The sequence below is a fragment of the Chelon labrosus genome, assembly GCF_963514085.1.
Source record: "Chelon labrosus genome assembly, chromosome: 4".
Taxonomy (NCBI): Eukaryota; Metazoa; Chordata; class Actinopteri; order Mugiliformes; family Mugilidae; genus Chelon; species Chelon labrosus.
Window position 1 is genome coordinate 12,925,650 of NC_140340.1, and position 21,053 is coordinate 12,946,702.

The window sequence follows — 21,053 nt, forward strand, 5'->3', positions numbered from 1 at the left end:
GTCTCACTCATCTTAACCCTTCCACTCCTTGCTGCTGACATTGTTCTCAGATTCCAGTCATTCTGCGCCACTGACAGATTGTCTCTCTGCTCTGACACCCAGTCCTAAAACTCTTAGCTTCAACAGGAATATCTGAAACTAAACCACAGTCTCTTGATATAATATTCTGATTTCAGCCTCTGCCTCACCTAGATGTATGTGAACAATATAACCTTTTATGCTCTAAGACGCCTAGCATGGACCTCGTAGCGTAGACTGGTCCAGCCTGACAGGTAGGTTTATTGTAGGCAGAGCATATGTAATGCTCTATCTGACTCCTCATCTAAAGTTGAAACAGGCGCAACCACAGCAGTTTCCTTTTGATTTAATATGGAAATTGCTTGCGTGTTTCTGAGACCTGATGTCACGGAAGTGCTGCCGGCCAGATTCCTGTCATTTAATCTTATTCTCTAGAAGATATTTTGTGCATACTTTAACAAAGTAAACAATGACTAAATATGATGAGTGATCAGATGACAAAGATGGAGCAGCATTTCACAACTACAGCATAATGTCAGAGGATTGTACCTAGTCTGTGTTACACACGTGACACTTTATGCATAACAAAACATGGGTTTAGGCAGGTTTAACCTTTCAAACACACGAGTACTCCTTAGTAAAGCCCTTTAATACGTAAACACATATACAAAAAAAGTTATCTGAGTTCAAAACAATAATCACGACTGAGCACATTTTGAACACGTGAATCTGCATTTATTAACGAATATTTCTGTCAGAATCCTTCATGTAACACATTAATATGAGCTTTGTATTTTAAACCAGGACTTATTTGTATTTTTTATTTTTTTTTTAGATCTGGTCAGTGTTCCAACAACATGCCTCTCAGACCGAGAAGCCGCCACGCTAACTCAATGTCTCACAGACCATGTATTGTAGTATGTGGGGCCGTAGATGTTAAGTCAAGAAATAAAAAGCAACTTCATTCTCAGTCCTAAAATGCGCTAACCGTTAAACCGAAGAGGTTTAACGGAGGTCCATAACCCTAATAAGACGTTTCCACTTCTGTGGTTTGCCTCACTGCTTCTTGCGCAGGTGGATGTACAGGACTGAACTCACGAGGAGGAGAGGGACGCACAGCCAGGCCAGGATGAAGCAGTAGCCAAAGCGTCCTTTGCTCAGATCTCTGGAGTCGTTCAAGATCTCCTTTCTGTGGAAGGTGAAGATGAGGCATGCGGCGAAGTCCGTGAAACCTGCAAGAGTCACAAAGACAGTTTAATTTATCTATTATTTATTTCTTTATTTTTGTCACAAAGTCACAGTTTGAGTGATTTTTATAAGATAAAACGTGCCAGCCCATCTTTCCCTAAGCTTACACTCAATCTCAAGCCCACTGTTCCCTATGAATCTTTAAAAATGGGCCATTCATAAATGGGCCACACATTTAGAGGTTAAAGTGATTATTTTCTAAAACAGCCGGGCACTGAAAGTGTTAGATGGGCACTGACCTAATAGTGCGGATTGCTGGTTTGCCACTGTACTCGTTTGGTTTAAAATGTAGATCTGCAGCTCTGAGCGCTTTTTTAAAATTTTTATTTTACAAGCTACTTTAGGCTTACACAGACAACGGGTTTCTTGTTTTTTGGGTCAGTTCATATCTGGTTTTGACAACATCATGAGATTCGTTTACAACAACAGGCTTTAACATTTGTTGAAGGACCAGTCTGTGGGATTTAGGGACATCTGTTGGCCGTATTTCTGCCGTAGCCCAGAATGGAGTATCAATTCTGAGGCGCTGAGGCAGGCAGATGCCGTCTAGCTAGACCACCAGGAATCTGAGATGGCAGGAATCTGAGATGGCACTCGCATGTTACTCAAAGTGGCCATGCCCTTAATTATTCTTAACCTAAATTAAAATTTTAAAAATTTAATTGTCTTAAAACAGAGATAAAATCTGTTTTGTACCAGCCTGTTCATGTTTGTTTCTGCTGTAAAATTGGGATTTTAACATGGAGGTCTACAATGCGCAGTTTAAACTTCTGCGCCAATTTAACGCCGTAGTTATGGCATAGCCTAACATTGTGGCCTGACGTGCGCCTCCTCAGAAATGGAATCTGCACGTCACGGTGACGCAGACAGCAAGAGCTGTGACAGGTCCACTTGGTAGAAGTGTGTTTCCGCTTTAGTATTTGCGGCTGCTTCTCCATTTCCACAATTTTCTAATTTATTGTTTTGGATCAATAAAGATGGAACACACTGAGGAAAGGTTAACAGAGGAGGTCGGACATACCAACATTTGCATTACTTGTCTTGGGCGAAATGTTTCAGTCACCATTGTTGAAAGCGAAGCAGGAAGTAAAAGTAAAAATGAACCCGAATGGCAAAAAAGACACAACGCCAACTAGTGCGCGAGCCAGTCTGACGAGCACACAAGTATAAACGGTTCACACTGACGTGATGCATAGGTTACGCCATCTATGACCCGCAGAGGTATAAACCGCGCTTAAAGATCAGCTGGCTTTTGGGGTAAAGCCTCAAGTGGTCATTTGAGGAACTGCAGTTTTTGGCACTTGCGTGCTGGCTTAATCAGTCCTAGAAGTTGCCACTTGGTTGAGGGGTGAGGGGGCATATTCAGTTGGATGTAATCTACAACCTCACCACTAGAGGATGCTTCTACACAGTGGACCTTTAAAACCGAAACCTCCATTTATAAAAGATGACAGAAGCACGATTTTTAAAGAATAGAATATAACAAGTTGGAGACTAATCAAATAACACCTCTATATGTGTTTACTTTCTTAACATCTAATATAAGCATACGATAATTTCAAACAATTTAACAACAATTGTCAATGATGGAAGAAAACAAGAGAGTTTGGGTTTAGGTTTTTACCTGCAAAGGCCTGACAGAGGCCTGTGAAGTAGAAAAGAGCTCCTCTGGACATGGTGAACAGCTGACCCAGGAAAACCAGGAAGGAGATGGAGGAGAAGACCACAGAGAGGACCATGAGGGCCTGGACAGACTGCAGCCAGTCTGGAAGAGCACATTAAAAAAAATGTTATTCAATAACCAGTCACACAGAAAAGGAAAATTCGACCAGACAACATGCAAATGTATGCAGAAAAGCAAATACTCTGATTATTTACCACTTTCATTGGTAGCAGCACACATCCAGGTATTTGTGGCATTATCATGGTAGCAGTTATACCAAAGGTCAGAGATTTCTGAGTCTGCCCATATCCACCAAGACTACAGGAGGGAAAGAAAGAAAAGAGAAAATACATTTTCTCAGAAAGGCCCATCGCTGCTAAACCACAGTTAGTATGTTGATGTGTAGCATTTCTGAGTTAGGCTTTCCTTAAATACAACGCAGAGTAACAGTGACATCTACTGTGGAAAGGTGGAAACATACTTTAACGCTCCAGTTTCCACTTGGGTCTCACCTTCTCCAGCGTGGCGATGAGGAGCATGGCCAACGTGCCCAAATGTAGCACAGTTAGAGAGACGAGCAGACAGACCATGGCTGCTGTGGGATGTGAAGAAGAGCCTGGTATACAAAGCACACTGTGATGTTATTTGCAAATGATACAATTACTGTATAATACATTTTAATGGATAAAACCTTTTATAAATGAATGGATAAATAAATCAAGCAGAATTAGACGAGATACGGATGTCACCCAAGTCAAATGACTATTATTTTCCACTGCTAAACACTTTCTGTCTCTTCCTGTCATTTATAGTGGAGAGGCAGAACAGTGGACCCTCTGTCTGCCTGTGGCCAGGAAACTCTGGCCACTTTCATCATGCATCTCTGCATCTGCTCTGACAATCTCTGGTCATTTATAAAGCCACAAGCATGCCAGCAAACACAGAGGCAGAGAGAGGGGAGGGTGTTCACCATATCTTCAGAGTCTGTCCGGTCTCTAAGGAAAACATCTGACCATCGGCACCCTGTATCCTCTGTAAACAAGAATGTAGTGAAACCCTGACAACCAATGCTATGACTTACCGTTGTTTCCTTTTGTCATGAATCTTGGCACAAATGTACTCCCTTTAATAGACTTCCAAGGGGAAGTAACATCATTAAGTAAGAGTTTTACTTTCCGTTCACTCAGCAGTTAAAAATTGGTAAAAGCAGATTTTTTTTCTTTAAATTGTTGGCTGCTTTTGTCAAACTACAGTAGAAAGTTTTTAATGTTGCCTCCAGTTTTTCTACTATTGTTGGAAGCTAGATTAGACAGGGGATAATGCACGTAATAAAAATATTTCAATTTTATAATCAAAATTTGCATGTAAAAAATCAAAACTGAGACTTTTGTTCATCACATTCCCTTCAGTGTACCAATAGACTGTCAGGTGTTTGAATATGTCTTGTTTGGTTTTCCCACTGTGCTCTGTCCAAAGAGGAAAAATACTGCTTTCATTACTGTAGACTGTGGACTAATAAAAACAGCATGTGTTTGGGTGACAGTTTGAGGTACAGCTGGCGCAGACTGAACGTAAGTAACAACCACAGAAAATGCAAACATCATGATGGAAAAACAAAATCTTCTTAAACGTTCAAAATAAATTTTTTAGTAGTAGTAGTAGTAGTTTTTCTGGTACAAATACATTTTTTAGTGTCCACTTCTGGGTGTGCCCTGCATCTCTTTAGTCATTAGTTTCATCGGACTACAGCTGCATGAGTCAGAAAATCCAGGCACAGAATTTCTGCACAGTCCAACACAAGCAAGATTTTTTTTTCAGTTAAAATTCTTACCAGTTAGTTTCCTTAAACCTCTCAGTGATCCTCAGACTTTTGTTTTCTTTGTCGCTTCCTTCCTATTTCTCTGCCCTTTCTTTCCTTGGTAATGTTTCAGCTCCAGAACTTTCAGAGAAGTGTACAGAGGAGGAATGTGTACTTACATTTAGGAGGAGTTCTCAACACCCATTTCCTCCAAATGTTCCCGGCCCTCCCCTTCAAATCTGTGGTCTGGACCAACTCAGCACCAAAAATAACATTCCTCTGGACATGCAGCAAAAAATATATTCTCTGAAGTTGCACTACGGGCATCCAAACTGCTCTGAAATGAGGGGAAAACACAGTGACTGAAACATATTCATCTAAGAAGTGCTATACGTGTGGGCTGGCAGTGGTAACATTTGTTTTTCCAAATGTTTGTGCCAGTGCTGCACATGTACTCCTGCTGTCCACCCGGTTGTGCAGCTTAGCATGAAAACCACTACACTAGTTCCTACATGAGGTGATTGAAAGGCAGGAAATAGAGGCTCATTACTGCCCACTTTTGACTGTAAATGTGCAGGAAATCTCAGACCACCCAAGACACAGCACACATCGTGCAATATAAGATTTACCCATAAATTCTGCTTTGATAAAATAAACTTAATTGTCTCACAAGGGAAGGAGGAAAATGTATCATGGATGAGAAGGAATCAAATGTTACAAACCATAAATATTCAGCATTTATTACAAATCAGTGTTTGTTAATTGTATGGATTGTTCATAGCTGCAATATGTATGCATGCACCTCTTATCAATAATGAGCATGCTTTGCCACAACATTAAAAACTACACCCACTAGTTGAGGAATTCAGATCCTTTACTTAAGTAAGCGTAGCGATACCGTATAAGTTAATATTTCATTTGTTTTCAGTATTTTCTACTCCTTATAGGCTAGCCTACTTTCTTTCACTTAGGTAAGTGTTGGATTATTTTTTCTCAAATGAAGAAACATTTCACGGTGATACATGGAAGTGGCTGCAATTTTAAAAACTATTTTATACTGTTGGGCAGTCACATAAGAGCAAAACATCACATTAAGCTCGTCATAGTTGACATAGGTAGAGCTCAAATTGAGTATAGTAAAATAATGCAGTACATTTTTTAATAAATTAAAAATGTAGTGGTCTGAAAAGATTAAATAAAACCTTTCAAAATAGAAATTAAAAACGTAGCACCTCAAATAACAGCCCTAACCCGTCACCTAATTTTTTTCTATAACATATTACAGTAATAATTAAACTAAAGTCATAATTTAAATGGGAAACGGATTTTTACAAATTGTCGTTTTTACTGATGTTTAGCAGTGGCCGTAAACTAGTCACACAGTTAAATGTCTTCCACGACGCCTTTAGGTACGCACGGACAAACCGGGATCACAGTGAGTTTTTTTTTCTACAATAACATCTCACCACCACAACCCATTCAAGTGTATGAAACATCACTGCAGCATGAACCAACGTTATGTTTTAACTCTGGGCCTAGTTCGGTTGAGAAGGTTTTCAGTGTTTTTTTTATTAAATCCCTAAATTTGCCTGGAGTACAGTGAACGTGCCGCTCTTTGCCACGAACCGTTACAACGGAGAGAGAAAACAACGGCAGGCTCGTGCGTGTTTACAGTGTTCTGGGAGGAGACGCTCCGCTCGTCGCTTGGTCTCGGTGCCAATGGGAGTTTATTTTTGGAGTCTGTGTCGGACATTTGCGGACGAAAACGAAGGCTAAAATGTGAAAGTAAATCACGGCACAAAGTTGTTGCTCACCGCAGAACAAATGGAGCAAGCAGAGGTAACAAACGCATCAAGTTCTTCGTTACAACCAACTTGAAAGCTAGCTAGCTAAAACCTAAACGTTAGCCAAAACCTGCGATAAACGTTGCCACCTCCTTACACAGCTTCATTATTAACTTGTTCCAGGTCTACTTGTTGTTTTTTCTTTTGTGTGTGTCTGTATCTTCACATTAAGTGGAAATGTTATCATTTGCCATATATTATTCTACTTAAGTCTGTCATAAAGTTTTTTTTTTGTTTGTTAAGCCAGTGTAGTTGCAGCGTTATTTAGTCGTTGTTAACGTAAACACAATAAAGTCAAGTACAATTCCGTTTGAATGCAGTTATTCCTGGTTACAGACCACCACAGACACAGAAGGAAGAAGCAGACACTTTAATGTCAGCTGTCTACACAGAAACAAACAGCTGTTTCCCAAAAATATGCCAACAAGTAGAGTAGTGTATAGCTACATAATCTGCAGCTTGTGTCATCGGTATGGAAAAATCATCTGTGGTAAAATTACAAACTGTTTATATTAAATACGTGTTTAGCACAGTATAGAACAAACATTTATAGGAATAAAATGTCCTCCTGTCAGTGACCGGCATGTTTGTCATACTGTTATTAACAGGAGCTGGAACAGATTGCCTCTTGGTTTAGTGAGGAAGGACTCTCTCCTGACTCCCCGAAGGAGGATCAGCTGTGTTTCCTATGGCGGGCCCTCCAGCACACGAGAAACCATCTGAGCAAAGTGACAAGGGAGCTGGAAACCCACCGCTCACAACATGTGGCAGAGATGGCAGAGGTAAGTTATCTGTGAGGGTTATCAGTCATCCAGGTCGTGGTCATCCTGAAAAAAAAGGCAAAGGAACTGAGCTTTCTTGAAGACCCAACTCATCCAAGTGGTTTCTTCGGTTCTAAAATGACTTGTGGGATGTTTGGATTTTTATTTGGAACATCTGTGGGTGGTGCCCACCAAATAAAAACCCACACTCCCTACGAGTCATTTACTCAGCTCAACAAGTGCTTTGTTTTTAGCTTTGTTTTTTGGACACTTAATCACTAGAGAATGTCAGGAATTGTGAAGATGAGCGACAACAATGTTGGTTTCCTTTCTGCCTGTAAGGTACGCAAGTCTCTGGAGCAAATCCGAATTTTCACAGAGCACAAAGATGTTTTGGCTCAGGAGATACAAGATGAGAACGACCAGCTCCAGGAGCAGATGCGGCGCCTAGTGTCACTCCAAGGTTGGAAAGTTTTCACATACAGACTTGAATTATTTAATCATTAGGAACAAGTTCCAGGAAAGGAACTTTTATTTGTCAGTTACTGCTGTCGTTCGTCAATAATGCATCCAGAAAACAAGAAACTGTCATTTTTGATGGGCCAGTCAGTTTGAAATTTTAAGAAGGAGCATCCATAGTGAGCTGTTGGATGAAGAGCTGCAGGTGACAGGTTGCAAACCTGCAACTTCTCTGTGGGGTTACAAACTGCTTTCACTAATAGTGCTGTTTGCAGGCTTATATACATAAATACAACATAAAATCAGATGAAAACTGTTCACAGAATGGGAGAAAATGCAAATTATTGTCAGACTTTACTGAAATGACAGTTCTTTGTTTTGCTGCTCACTGAATTCTTTTAGCTACTTTATTAAACCATATTTGCTGTTTTCACCAGTGACTACAGGTGTCACTTAATCAACCAGTACTGAAATCCTTGGGATTGCCACTCATAATCAAATCAAAATTATTTAATGGTATTTTCCCATGATACACAGAAGCACTTTCTGCCACCTTCTTTCATAAATCTGTCAATTTGATTACACACAAATTATAGAGGTAATACAAAATCATGTTAGCTTTCTTCTTAGAACAACATAAGTCCCCTTATTTCAATCAGTAAACAAACATTACAGATTCCCCCTTCCTCTATCTTTTTTTATCATGACAGATGCCCAGATAAGCGAGGTGGCTAAAATGTTGTACCAGCAGGGACTCACAGAGTTGATTCACAGCAGCCCCAGTGAACAGGTGGCTTACCTCCTGGTGGAGAGGGCCTCCCTACTTGAGACCAGTGAGGATCCACACAAGCTGAAATGTGATCGAAACACAACCAGTCTGCTGGGAACAGAAGCACAAGCATTGAACACCAGTGAACACCAGGTTAGAACGAGTGTTTTCTTCCTTTGTCAGCCGTTATTTCCACTTTGGCATTTTCATTTGATGATAAACACATTGTGCGAGAGCAAGAGACACAGTAGGTCATATATTTTCTTGTAGCCTCCGCAGACTATGATTGACTGATAAGCTGATGATTTTTCAAAAATCAGATGTCTTACTCTGTATTCATCCACTGTTGTTTCACAGTCTACCCACAAGGGGGCACCCCGTCATGGGCAGAGCGCATGGAAAAGACTCTTTGGACTCCACAAGGCTTCACAGAGCAAACATACATTTATTCCTGTATGTATTTGATGTATGTGCATCCCATTAAGTACTAACAACAACTAAAACAGCTCTCACTGATTAGCTGAAACTTACTCTGACTGTAGTTTGTGTGTAATGTAGAATTGAAGAGACATTTTTGCATGTTTAAAAAGTTCAGCAGCATCCACATTAACTGCAACCTCTTTTCTGTTCCAGTGTCATTAAGCTCTGTTACAAGCACAAGCTAGGGCACTTTGCATGGCAAGGAGAAATTCAAGATACTACACGACTGATGCATCTTGATCCAGTCCACTTCTCAAGGTGTCCTGTCTGTCCTTGCATGTATTTCTGAACCTTCTTGCTCATATTCCTTCTCTAGCTCAGTTCCTTTTAGAGCTCGTCAATCACTTTAATGTGTTGCCTGTGTTGGAAGACTGAGGCCAGGTATTTGGCAGGCCAGGCAAGCATTTTGGGGAGGGAGTGTTCCCGTCTGGAGCGGGATGTGGAGGAGGGCTCCCGCCGGCTTGCCATGGCTCACAAGGAGATCCGGCGTTTGACTGATGAGCTGGAATCTGCCCATTTAACCCAAAGAGCGTATGGTGAGAGATATTCATCAACCACTATTAAGCAAACTTTCATCCATTAAGCAGTTTCTCGTAGTGATTACACTGTAGTCTGATGTCATGCCTGTCTCAGTATATTTTCAAAGCAAGCAGCTGTGACTAAACCACAGACACAGCCCAATCCATAATAAATACTGTGTTGTTCAAAACTTATATTACCATCATGCCTGAACAGATTCTGAACTAAAACTGTAGTTTTTCCCTGCACTAATGAGAAGAAGAAACTTTGAATAGTTCAGTTGAAGTACTTTCATTCTAGCAGCTATTATTATTATTATTGTTATTTTTCAGAGCCTGAGCTGCAATCAGCCCAGGAGGAGGTGGATCAGCTCAGACAGGAAGTAGAAAAATTGAAGAAATATGGTAAGATGTCTTTATGCATGAATTCTGTAAGTAGTTTTCAAATAACTGCCAAATGTCACAGGATGTGTATACAGTAAAAGGCAGAGAATAATTTACTACAGCCCTAATGCAGTTCAAATGAATCTTTTATGCATACATAGATATATACACTACCGGTCAAAAGTTTTATAACACCACACTTTTTCCATTTTTTTACTGAAAATTATTCAGTTTAGTGTCTCATTGCACTCTGAAATGAAAGCATAGAACAAATAAGCAATTTGAGTTGAACAAGAAATCATGGAATCAACTTATAGACCAAAATGTATTGTGGCACTTGTGGCATTCTTTCTACAATAGAAATCAAATATTCTTCAGAAAGTTCTTCCCAAGCCTGTTGCAGAAGTTCCCATAAATGTGTGGCACTTGTAGGTTGCTTGGCTTTCGCTCTTCTGTCCAGTCCATCCTAAACCAGCTCGATGGGGTTTAAGTCTGGAGACTGTGCTGGCCACTCCATGTTTTCAAGTTTACCATCTTGTTCTTTTTTCCTGAGGTAGTTGAGGCATAGCTTGGACTTGTGTTTTGGGTCATTATCTTGCTGGAGGATGAACCTCTGACCAGCTAAGCCCATACCAGAGGGTATTGCATGGCGCTGCAGAATGCTGTGGTATAGGGCTGAACGATTTGGGAAAATAATCTAATTGCGATTTTTTCCCCCAATATTGCGATTGCGATTTAATATGCGATTATTTTATCCTGTTTTTCCCAGCAAAACATAATGAATGATTTAAATATGAACAACACAATATTAGATACATTTAGTGTAAAATGTTCTTTCCCATAGGCTGGGCCTATTTGTTAGAACTAAATTCAAAGATGTATGACATTTTTATTTAACTGCTCATTACAGAAACATATGTGGCTTTGCCACTGTGCATTTAAAGGGAAACTACTGTTTTTTACAACCTGGACCTTATTTCTAGCATAAAATATCGTTTACTCACCAATATCACTTTTGTTTCATTTGCACTTGTTCAGGAAATAATTAGATCAGCGTATATCCACATAGGGGGAGTGGTCAAGGCATCGAAACGCAGCCTCTAAATAACGCATTATCTGCAGCGAAACTCGTTCATTCCGCCAATACTTTTCTATGATACGCTAGTGCTATTCCCCGTTGAGTCCGGAGTTACGTGTTAACATCATCCCAGATGATGTCATCTCTGAGCGGCGCGCGCACCCGCGACGGTCGGCTTGTTTACCTGTAATTTGCTACGATAAGGTTCGTCCACAACCTCAGAGTCGGACAAATATTCAGCCATGTTGCAAAAAACTAGCAGTAGCAGATTGCAGGTAAACAAGCCGACCGTCGTGGGTGCGAGACATCGTCCAGGTCAGAAGCTTATCATCCGCGTCGCTCGCGTCACGTGACCACCTTGTAATCGCGCAAATTGCGATTAGAAAATTGCGTTTTATCATATCGCGATATTATCGCAAATGCAATTAATCGTTCAGCCCTACTGTGGTAGCATTGAGAGTCAGGGTGCCTCTCACTCTGTACAAGTCACCGACCCTGGATCCAGCAAAACAGCCCCAGACCATCACACTTCCTCCTCCATGTTTGACAGTTGATGTCACACACTGTGGAAGCATCCTCTCGCCTACTCAACGGCGTACAAAGATCCTGCGTGATGAACCAAAGATTTGAAATTTTGATTCATCAGTCCATAATACCTTCTTCCAGTCTTCAGTAGTCCAATATGCGGTGTTTCATGGCCCAGGCAAGGCTCTTTGTCGTATTCTGACATCTTAGCAATGGCTTTCTTGCTGCAACTCGTCCTGTCAAACCTGCAGCTCGAAGTCTTCTCATCACAGTTGAAACTGAGACTTGCTTACTACGACCACTATTAAGCTGTGCTTGAAGCTGTTGTCCTGTGAGCCGCCTATCACACAAGCTGTTAACTCTCAGAAACTGAGTGCCTTTTGATGGTGAAGAAAACTGTACTCACTGACACCTTGACTTTCTTTGCAATTTGCCTGTAGAAAAGACCTACATTTTTAAGTGTTATGATGGTCTGTCTCTCTTCCATTGTTAATTGCCTTTTTCTCGCCATTTTTGTAGCAACACACTACTTTCTGCAGTACAATACTGTTCACCTGATGCTCATGAGGGTCTGGTACCACACGGTGTTCCAACACTGCTTTTATGCAGACAGAGGGGGTTGTAAGTAATCAAGAAAAGTTGAAACATCTGTTGGAATTAGTAGGACCAGCTTTCAAGGCTGATTCAACCTTCATTGCTGCAGAACAGCTTTAAATTGTTAACCCACTTCGTGTTCCCTGAAAGAGGCCTTTTTGTATAATTCTGAAATGTACATTATTTTTCAGTTTTGGCTAACCAAACCTTTTTTTTTAACCTCTGGCTGTTCAGTACTTACCCTTGTACCATTTCAAGCTATTCATTGGACAGGCATGACTTGAATTACAATAAGTAACTGGAAAAATTAGGGTGTTCTAAAACTTTTGACCGGAAGTGTAGTTATTGTAGCCAACATTCCTGCATACACTGTGGGGGACAAGGTGCATCTTGGACAGGTTAACAATTAAGAACAAAGATTAAGAGCACGCCCACTCCATCTGTGGCGGGTTAAAGGTTAAAGGCCAAGGCAAAGGGCATTACACACCAGATAATGGAATTCATTGCCTTAACACAACCCCGTCATCATAACACCGCAGTTACAGTTATGGAAATAAAATGATAACGCCAGTCATGTGAATTAAATTGCAATAAAGTTACACACAACCCACAACATGAATAATAAAGAGCGAAAATAAAATAAAAAAAAAGGATCCATCTGAAGATTTTCAAGAGCAGCCCAGTTGGCTGCATACACAGTAGGAAGAAGTTATCTTCTTCCTTCTTCTACGATAACTTCTTCTCCGGCCATTGCATTTTTCATTTCGGTGCATCCCTATAAAATATTTTATGACTGTGCATATTGTATCTCTGACTGGAAGCATGTTAGTTAACCCTGTTTGAATGGCCTATATGAAAATCAGGAATTACTGACAGCAGCAAGAATTACTGATTGTAAACCATATACAAAAGAACCTTCAAAGTTGTTTACAGACAAGAAAGCAAGTCTTTTGAATGATAAGTAAACAATTTGACTTTATTTCACAAGAAATGGTGGAACTGCGAAAGGCCAAAGAGCTGAATGATCGTCTGGACTTTGAGATCAGAGTCTTGAGGAGCAGAGTACGCTCACTGGATGCGGAGAAAAGCTCTCTGCTGCAGAGGGTAAGATTGCTGCTGGAAGGAGGTAGTTAATAAATAGTCCTCACACAGTTTTAACATTGTCATGAGAAAACACTACATTAAAGCCATTACATTATTACATTAATACAAATATTACATTATTTGTCTGAGGTGTGCTAAGAATGTATGCTGATGGGACAGACACAGAACAGTTTAATTTTGCAAAAGGTTTAGATCAATATGTGAGAAAACACAGCTAACAGAAGCAGTTGCATTTAGTAGTTGCTCAGTAATAAATACACTGCCTGGCTAAAAAAAAGGCCGCCACCTGGATTTAACTAAGCAAATAGGTACGAGCCTGCTATTGGATAATTACTGCATCGGTGATTATCTTTCAGCTGGCAACAACTTATTTAACCCCAACTGATGCAATGAGTAGCTTCTCATTTCTTAAATAACCATCTTGGAAGACACATCCCGTGGTCGTTGAAAAGATGTTAGTCTGTTTGAGAAGGGTCAAATCATTGGCATGCATCAAGCAGAGAAAACATCTAAGGAGATTGTAGAAACTACTAAAATTGGGTTAAGAACTGTCCAACGCATTATTAAAAACTGGAAGGATGGATAGTGGGGAACCAACGAACCAGGGTAAGAAGAGAGGCAGATGAAGTGATGCACCCATCATGCCTAGTGTCTACTGTACAAGCCTGTGGGGGGAGTGCTATGCTCTGGGGTTGCTGCAGTTGTTCAGGTCTAGGTTCAGCAACAGTATGTGGCCAAAGAATGAGGTCATCTGACTACCTGAATATACTGAAAGACCAGGGTCCTCATGTACAAAAACTTGCGTGGATTTCCTTCTAAAACGTGGCGCACGCTCAGATCCAGAAGCACAGTTCCTTTGTACATCCCAATAAACGTGGAATTGAGTGCACATGTTGTACCCGACCCCTCCCTATCCACGTCCCTTTTAAATATGCAAATACAATTTAAACTGACCATGCACCTGAGATTCCCCTCTCTGCACGATCAGAAAATGAAAGCATAAGAATGAGTAAGACGAGAAAAAAGAAGAATTTGACAGAAAGCGAAGTGGAGATGCTACTCACTGGAGTGGAGGCAAAAATCACAGCTCTTTGGCAGCTGGCCACAATGTTTGTTAACTGCATTTGCGTATCACATTAATTTGTATATTGATCGAATGAAAATGTTTCCTGTTGACATTTGCAAATTCATCATGTGATGATGCTTTTATGGAAATGTGTGTGCAGTCGATAGCTCAGATTACATTCAGAAAACCGACTCTCGCTGCAAATTGTGCTTTAATGTTGACCTGTTCTGATGCATTGTATGGGAATTTGATATACCTGACTGACATGCGGATAATTCCGTCCCACACGGCTTGCATGGCTCCGCTCAGGGTCGACTAATTGTTTTCACATTTATGACAGTTTCCCAGCATCACCTCTAAGTGTCGCCAAAGGATCAACATCTGTAGAAGCCAGCGTATGCCAGCCATGGCGTTAGCATGAGGCACTTACAATTTCACTCTTGATACATCTGAACTTTTCCGTGAACAAGTATGTACGGAACGTTTTTGTGCGCACGCAACCTTCGTACATGAGGCCCCAGGTTATTCCATCAATGGGTTTTTTCTTCCCTGATGGCACGGGCATATTCCAAGATGACAATACCAGGATTCATTGGGCTCAAATTGTGAAAGAGTGGTTCAGGGAGCATGACACATCATTTTCACACATAGATTGGCCACCACAGAGTTCAGACCTTAACCTCATTGAGAATCTTTGGGATGTGCTGGAGAAGGCTTTGCTCAGTGGTCAGACTCTCCCATCATCAATACAAGATCTTGGTGAATAATTAATGTAACACTGGATGGAAATAATTGGTGGTCCAACGAAATATTAGAGTGTGTGATCTTTTTTTTTGGTGGCGACTTTTTTTCAGTGTAGATAAAAACCTAGACAAACATAGTCATAGGGCATAGGGCAGTCTGAGTAATGTGCCTCTATTTTAGTCACTTTATCAGAGAAGTGAGTTTACAGGAAGCCTACTCCTTATCTTCCTATAGCTCAAGGTTAATTTAGCAGATGTGTGGGGAATGTAGGAACCGGGTTTTAACAAGAAAAACATGACATCAAATGCTGCAGCATTTTTAAGGAAAGTCGAGCAAAAGCAATGAGTTTGTTAGTAGAATCTGTGAGTAGAGAGAAATTTAAATTGGTTAAACATGAAAATAATTCGAAAATATAATAAGATATGAGCGATAGTTGCAGGTGAACTGTACCCTGCTATATGTCTTTTTGTGTCAGGTGGTGTCTCTGCAGGAGGAGGTGGAGCAGCTGGAGTCAGCTTTGCAGGAGCAGGAGCAGCAGTTCATATCTGTGCAGGTTCAGGCCAAACAGGCAACAGAGATGACTGAAGTAAGTGTCTTTGTTTAAACATAAAATAGTAACCCACTGTTCAGCGGCTACTTTAAACTGACTGAGGAGAGTCAGATTTCTATTTTTATGCTGCCGAAGTACACTACATGGGTGTTAACACCTGCACTGTGAAGTCCAGTCAACTTTACATCACTTGGCTGAATCTTACCAGACAGTGTATCTGTACATACTTCAGAATACCTGCTTCTGTGTTCTGTCACATCATACATAAACACTAGTGATCCAGTGTCATTGGAAGCCAATCATGCCCATGCATCGTGTCCGTAACGATTCTCAGCCATTCAGATGATGGTATATCTAAAACAAAGGCAACTGGACTGAACAAAGTACATACTTTAGCCAGAGAAGACAGATGATTTGAAGATAATATCCAGATTCATTTGAACAACATCCTCTAATTGCAGAGGCGTTAACTGACCCAAGTCACTGTCGTTCCATAATGGATAACTGAACTCATCTTCAAAAAACAAGTCCAGCTGTCTTTGTTTAAGCTTTGTTTTAGATATGTCCATGCGTCTACCTGCCTCCACAATGCTTTACAGATGATGTATGTTTTGGAACATCAACTGTTTCATGCTGTCTAATACTGTCTTAATTTTTCTTCCCCTCGTTTTGGTACAGTTTAATTTGTCCAAAGAATGCTGTTGTAGACCTGCTCTGGCTTTTTTTTTTGGTCAAAGGTTAATTTAGTATTCTGTTCCTGAGGTTTATGACCATGTGATGAACCATGTGTAGCTTCTGTTTATGGAAAGCTTGGATAATGATATGCCTTCGTCTTGGATGCTTGGATTTTTTTACCATGGAAAGGATCCTGGTATGATCCACCACTGTTGTCTTCGGACAACATCTGTCTGGTATTATTTTTTGTCTGGTATAGCTCATTCTTTTCCTCAGAATGTACCAAACTGTTGTCACTACTAATGTTCCTGCTATCTCTCTAAGGTATTTTTCTGTAATAAAACCTAAAAAGCCACCTAAAAATTGCTTGTTCAAATAGTGTTTTCAGGACCTATGAACATATGTTCTGAATAGATGCTACCTAAGTAACTGATGGAGAAGAAGTGTATGAATATCTCACACCTTTCCGTGAAAAAGCTTTTGAGTAAAGTGTCTAATCACCTTTGGTACCATTAAAAAAAAACCTCATCAAAATTTGGATGTGAATACCCTCAAAATAAAGTGGAGAGTCTTACTTAAAATTGTACAGCTCAATTAACAGCTAAAAATATTGTCATTGTCCAAACATACAGTGGATGGACTTAAGCATATTTGTTTTAATATATTTTTCTAAGGTTGAATCTCTGCAGAAGAAGGCAGGGCAGCTGGAGTTAGCCCTGCAGGAGCAGCAGCAGCAACTACTTACTGTCCAAGTGCAGGCCAACCAGGCCAATGAATTAGCCAAAGTAAGTCACACTATACCGAAATGTGAACATAACATCTGACGGTGAACCTGTATGCTCATCCCATCCAACAGTCACACTTTTAACTCTGTACCAAACAGCTCATATAAGGGCTGTCATTGCAAACATTTAAAAAAAAAATTCCTTGTTTTATCTCTTGTGCGCACTGTCCTTTGTACTGTGTGCTGCTATACCACTGTAAATTTCCCCACTTCTTATCTTAACAATACACAGTACACACTGGATAGAAAGACACACATTTTCACCTGCAGAAACCTCTTCGTTTCGTAATCCTTCAAAAATGACACACCCAAAGGAAGCTCCTATGTGTTGAACATGTGCCATACTGTGTCGTTTATCAGGCTCAAACTGCAGAATTGGCACAAAGGAAGCAGATCTGTTGTAACTTTCAAGAGAAGCTTTCTGCACAGACAAGACTCCTTTTGGAAAAAGAGGAAATTGTAAGTAAATACAAATAGAAGCGCTGCATTTTAGTAATTCATTAATTTGCACAATTTAACTTATCAGTGCAACATGCTGCTGTGTATCTGCTTAAACCTCCACTAACTCTGTCAGCGTGGAATCTTGAATTGTTGAGTATCTAATTCTATAAATCTGTAAAAACTAATTAAATGCCATTAAATGTAAAAATTCCCATTCAAACTTTAAAAAAGGATCGTCAGTGTGAACCATGTGTCAAGACAGACATTTGGTGTCTCAGGTTGAATCTTTGCAGAAGGAGGTGGAGCGACTCGAGTCAGTCCTACAGGAGCAGCAGCTCATCACTGAACAAGTTGAAGCCGAGAGAGATGATAAGTTAGCTGAAGTACGTCCCGCTGTGCCTGAGCATTATGAGTGTGAGGCACTTAAGAAGGAGATTTGTGATACCCTTAAATGCCTAGACAAAGAACGAAGGTAACGGACACATTACTACATATTATTAGACAATGTAGTGTATGTTATATTCAGGATATTCAGCAAACATAATATTCTTAACGTTGATAAAATAGTAGTTATGATTAATCAAATAAAATGTGTATGTTTGAGCAAACACTGAACACTTACTAAAAAACATATGCCGATACATGGCAGGATAACGCTTAGCTTTTTTTTTTACCACAGTGAAACCTGCTTTTAATTTCAAAAACCATATCCATCTGCTTACAGTAAATACCATGAGATGAAGGAAAAACACAAGTCTAAAGTATGTCGAGCCAAACAGAAATTTGATGAGGAGACCTCATGGCGTGACGAGAAGATAAAATGTCTAGAGAGAGAACTGTCCTTGTGTTCCCACTCATTAACAAAGGTGAATCTGCACGAAAGAAATAGAGACGTTCAAAGTGGGGCAGCTGAATTCCAACGACTCTAAACATGCTTGTGTTCAAAGCTTTTTGAACTTCAGATTTTCAAAAATGTATCTTGACTTAATCTCGATGTGTTCTCTAAACAGTGCTGCCCTTTTAGTCTTTTGGATGCTCGCAGTGAATTGAAATATCACTGTTTATTTCTATCTCTGACATGTTTACAGCTTGTTTTTCGTTGTAAAGTAAGACTCTGTGAAGGATGTGGTTTTAGGTGTGGCAATGCTGATGAACTAAAGCTCATTGCTTTTTTTGTCTTTCCAGGAGAAAGAACTTGTCACACGCATAACTATGGAAAATGAGAAACTGCTTTTTGAGAGGAGGCGACTACTTCAACAGCTTGATGAGGAGGAGTACAACAAGAAAGACCATAACCTAACAGTATCTTTGTCCAAAAGCAGGTTGCTGACATTACATAAATTCGCTGCATGATAAAACATCTAGTCCACACACATATTCAATGAAAATGGCAAAAGTAGTTTCAAAATCAAAATTCTCAGTTAACTGATTGAAACTGTTTTGATGTCCAGGGTGGATTTTTTAGAGATGGAGAACAAGAAGCTGGGAAACAAAATATTCCACATGTCCAACCAGCTAGCCGCCCTGGAACGCAGTCTACAAAACATGCAGTCGCTGCACTTTGCTGAGGTAACAGTTAAATCTGTTTTATCTATATTTACGCAACACCATGATGTGGAATTACTGCTGTAACGAACAGAGAGGCAACTCGACTTTGAAACATCAGTTGATGTTAGGGAAATTCTTTTCTCTCGTTCAAAAGTTTTTACTTGCAGCAAGGAATCGACATATGCACTATAGCAAGTACAGTATCAACTGCCAAAAGTATCGTTACATTCACTTTTATACACTAGGTCCTGACCTATAGACGATTACAGAGAGACAGCCGTGTTAGAAATCAGCTAGTCATAACAAAGGAGCTGTAGAGTGGGTGAATCTGTGCCTTATCTCTGGGACCTTTCCCCTACTATTTAATAAGAAGATGAGAGAAAATATCTTGTGCAACAGTTTAACCTTTGTGTTTTTCCAACAGCTGATGATAAGTTTGCTTTTGACCAAGCAAAGCCTGGTCTGAGTGTGGTACCTTAGGACAGGAGACATTGTTACCTACTTTAATTTAAGTGACATCAAGTAGACACAGTTTTGGTATATTAGCATGTCAACTTGCCAAATAACCAAGAAATTCACTCATTAGTTTTACTAATATTTTGTAATTGACTTGAGAGTGTTAGACAAGGAACATGTCAAATTATTGTGATAAAACCTCTAGGTCCTGCAAATGTCTCTTTAACTGTCAAGGTGGATTAAGCCATTCTGATTTAATAAACTTTTTGTCAAACTTTTGTGAATATCTCCTCATTATCTAGCTGTGATTATTGCAGTCCACATGTGGAGTGCTGGATATGGGAATTCGTTTCATCCTCTCTGAATGTTAGCAGCAGCTGCAGCAGCAGTTTCCTAATCCATCACCTAGCCAGTGTTCGTCACATAACTTGTGGTGTCACTGTTTGCTCTCTCTGGTTAGTGTTGTTACCTTGGCAATGTTTGTCCACAAATCTAGATGGACCTCCCAATCCCAATGGAGCATTAAATAGAAGGGTGTGTTTGTTTGAAGGGTATTGAAGGGAAGGGATAAAAATCAGGGTTCAAATATCAGCATTCGTCATCAAGAATGATTTGCCTGATTTGATTGTTGACTCTAGATCATAGTTTGTCAAACTCTGACCGACTCACACTGTTGTGACCTTTGGGAAACACTTGACCATATCTTTTGTCTGATTAGGAGCTGAAGAAAATGTCAACTCACCGAAAGGTTTTTACATCTGTCCCTCTGCAAACGTCAAGGTCGGTATGATGCTGCATCAGGACATCTCGGGATGCACTTGTTTGTCAAAATAATACACCATCGCTTGTCTGTGAACTTTGTGTCCACAGTGTGATGTCATCTGAACTGGCTGAAATTCAGGGCATATTGGACAGTACACAAAGCAGTCTCAGCAAGCAGATGGATATGACTCCTTCCTCTCGCTGTTGCATCTCTGGGAGCTCGTGTCGATCAGCAGAGATGGGATACATGAACCTGACGTCCATGCGGAGTCTCCCTGATCACTCGGCTTCATTCAGCACCTCTGAAACTGCGCATTCCTGAGGTTTTCTCTCTGCCCCTTAAATATACTGTACACAAAGTATTTTATTTGTAAGTAAGGGAAATTAATGAATAAACAGAACACAAACAGAATCTATTTGTCCATTAAAACAAACTGATCGAACTAATCTGAACTAAAATCAAGAAGATACTGCATCTGTTGATCAGCTAAAACTTCACACCTCACTTCCATTTCAGTCTTTGAATTTATAGATTCACTTTTATTTAAAACTAGTTAAATTGGTTAATTTAATGAGGACTGAGCTCAAACATGTATCCAACACTGCTACTGCTGCTCAACTTTAACAGTATACAGACAAACGGAAAAAAGGCAAATTAAATTGTTTTATTATCCCCTGCAGAAGCAGTACCCTGAAACTAAGACATAACACATAGTGGTGTAACCTCAAAAGATTGAGAAATTAAATGTTTCCATCGAAACTCAGTATATATTTTCATCTTTCT

The 21,053-nt window shown here is 40.1% G+C and overlaps 2 protein-coding genes across 5 annotated transcripts; one reads left to right on the forward strand and one right to left on the reverse strand.

The window, feature by feature from the left end:
- Positions 1 to 731: 731 nt before the first annotated feature.
- LOC311487004 (epithelial membrane protein 3-like) lies at positions 732 to 5,395 on the reverse strand. 2 transcript variants are annotated; one of them, XM_084543085.1, is made up of 5 exons: positions 4,761 to 5,395; positions 3,442 to 3,562; positions 3,145 to 3,247; positions 2,891 to 3,031; positions 732 to 1,250 (listed from the first exon to the last, which is right to left on the reverse strand). In XM_084543085.1, exons 2-5 carry the CDS (start codon positions 3,517 to 3,519, stop codon positions 1,075 to 1,077), a joined length of 498 nt encoding a protein of 165 aa, XP_084399211.1. In that variant the 5' UTR covers positions 3,520 to 3,562; positions 4,761 to 5,395; the 3' UTR covers positions 732 to 1,074. The 2 variants fall into 2 exon arrangements, with proteins under 2 accessions (XP_084399211.1, XP_084399210.1); XM_084543084.1 differs by having other exon boundaries at positions 3,442 to 3,545; positions 4,761 to 5,389.
- A 914-nt stretch (positions 5,396 to 6,309) lies between these two features.
- On the forward strand, positions 6,310 to 20,624 carry LOC311486945 (uncharacterized protein). 3 transcript variants are annotated; one of them, XM_084542971.1, is made up of 17 exons: positions 6,310 to 6,566; positions 7,180 to 7,353; positions 7,675 to 7,795; positions 8,502 to 8,713; positions 8,918 to 9,013; positions 9,411 to 9,576; positions 9,892 to 9,963; positions 13,128 to 13,243; positions 15,529 to 15,639; positions 16,953 to 17,063; positions 17,423 to 17,521; positions 17,782 to 17,975; positions 18,228 to 18,369; positions 18,689 to 18,825; positions 18,955 to 19,072; positions 20,226 to 20,287; positions 20,378 to 20,624. In XM_084542971.1, exons 1-17 carry the CDS (start codon positions 6,552 to 6,554, stop codon positions 20,589 to 20,591), a joined length of 2,160 nt encoding a protein of 719 aa, XP_084399097.1. In that variant the 5' UTR covers positions 6,310 to 6,551; the 3' UTR covers positions 20,592 to 20,624. The 3 variants fall into 3 exon arrangements, with proteins under 3 accessions (XP_084399097.1, XP_084399098.1, XP_084399099.1); XM_084542972.1 differs by lacking the exon at positions 18,228 to 18,369 and having other exon boundaries at positions 17,782 to 17,886; XM_084542973.1 differs by lacking the exons at positions 17,782 to 17,975; positions 18,228 to 18,369.
- The last annotated feature ends 429 nt before the right edge of the window (positions 20,625 to 21,053 follow it).

What these genes read in the sequence shown, in the direction of transcription:
- LOC311487004 (XM_084543085.1), bottom strand. Translation starts at nt 3,519, where the DNA reads ATGGTCTGTCTGCTCGTCTCTCTAACTGTGCTACATTTGGGCACGTTG. An exon ending in TCATCGCCACGCTGGAGAAG is followed by an intron (nt 3,248 to 3,441) that starts GTGAGACCCAAG and finishes TCCCTCCTGTAG; the next exon opens with TCTTGGTGGATATGGGCAGA. An exon ending in TGCTGCTACCAATGAAAGTG is followed by an intron (nt 3,032 to 3,144) that starts GTAAATAATCAG and finishes GTGCTCTTCCAG; the next exon opens with ACTGGCTGCAGTCTGTCCAG.
- LOC311486945 (XM_084542971.1), top strand. An exon ending in TTTTGGAAAAAGAGGAAATT is followed by an intron (nt 17,522 to 17,781) that starts GTAAGTAAATAC and finishes TTGGTGTCTCAG; the next exon opens with GTTGAATCTTTGCAGAAGGA. An exon ending in GTTCCCACTCATTAACAAAG is followed by an intron (nt 18,370 to 18,688) that starts GTGAATCTGCAC and finishes TTGTCTTTCCAG; the next exon opens with GAGAAAGAACTTGTCACACG.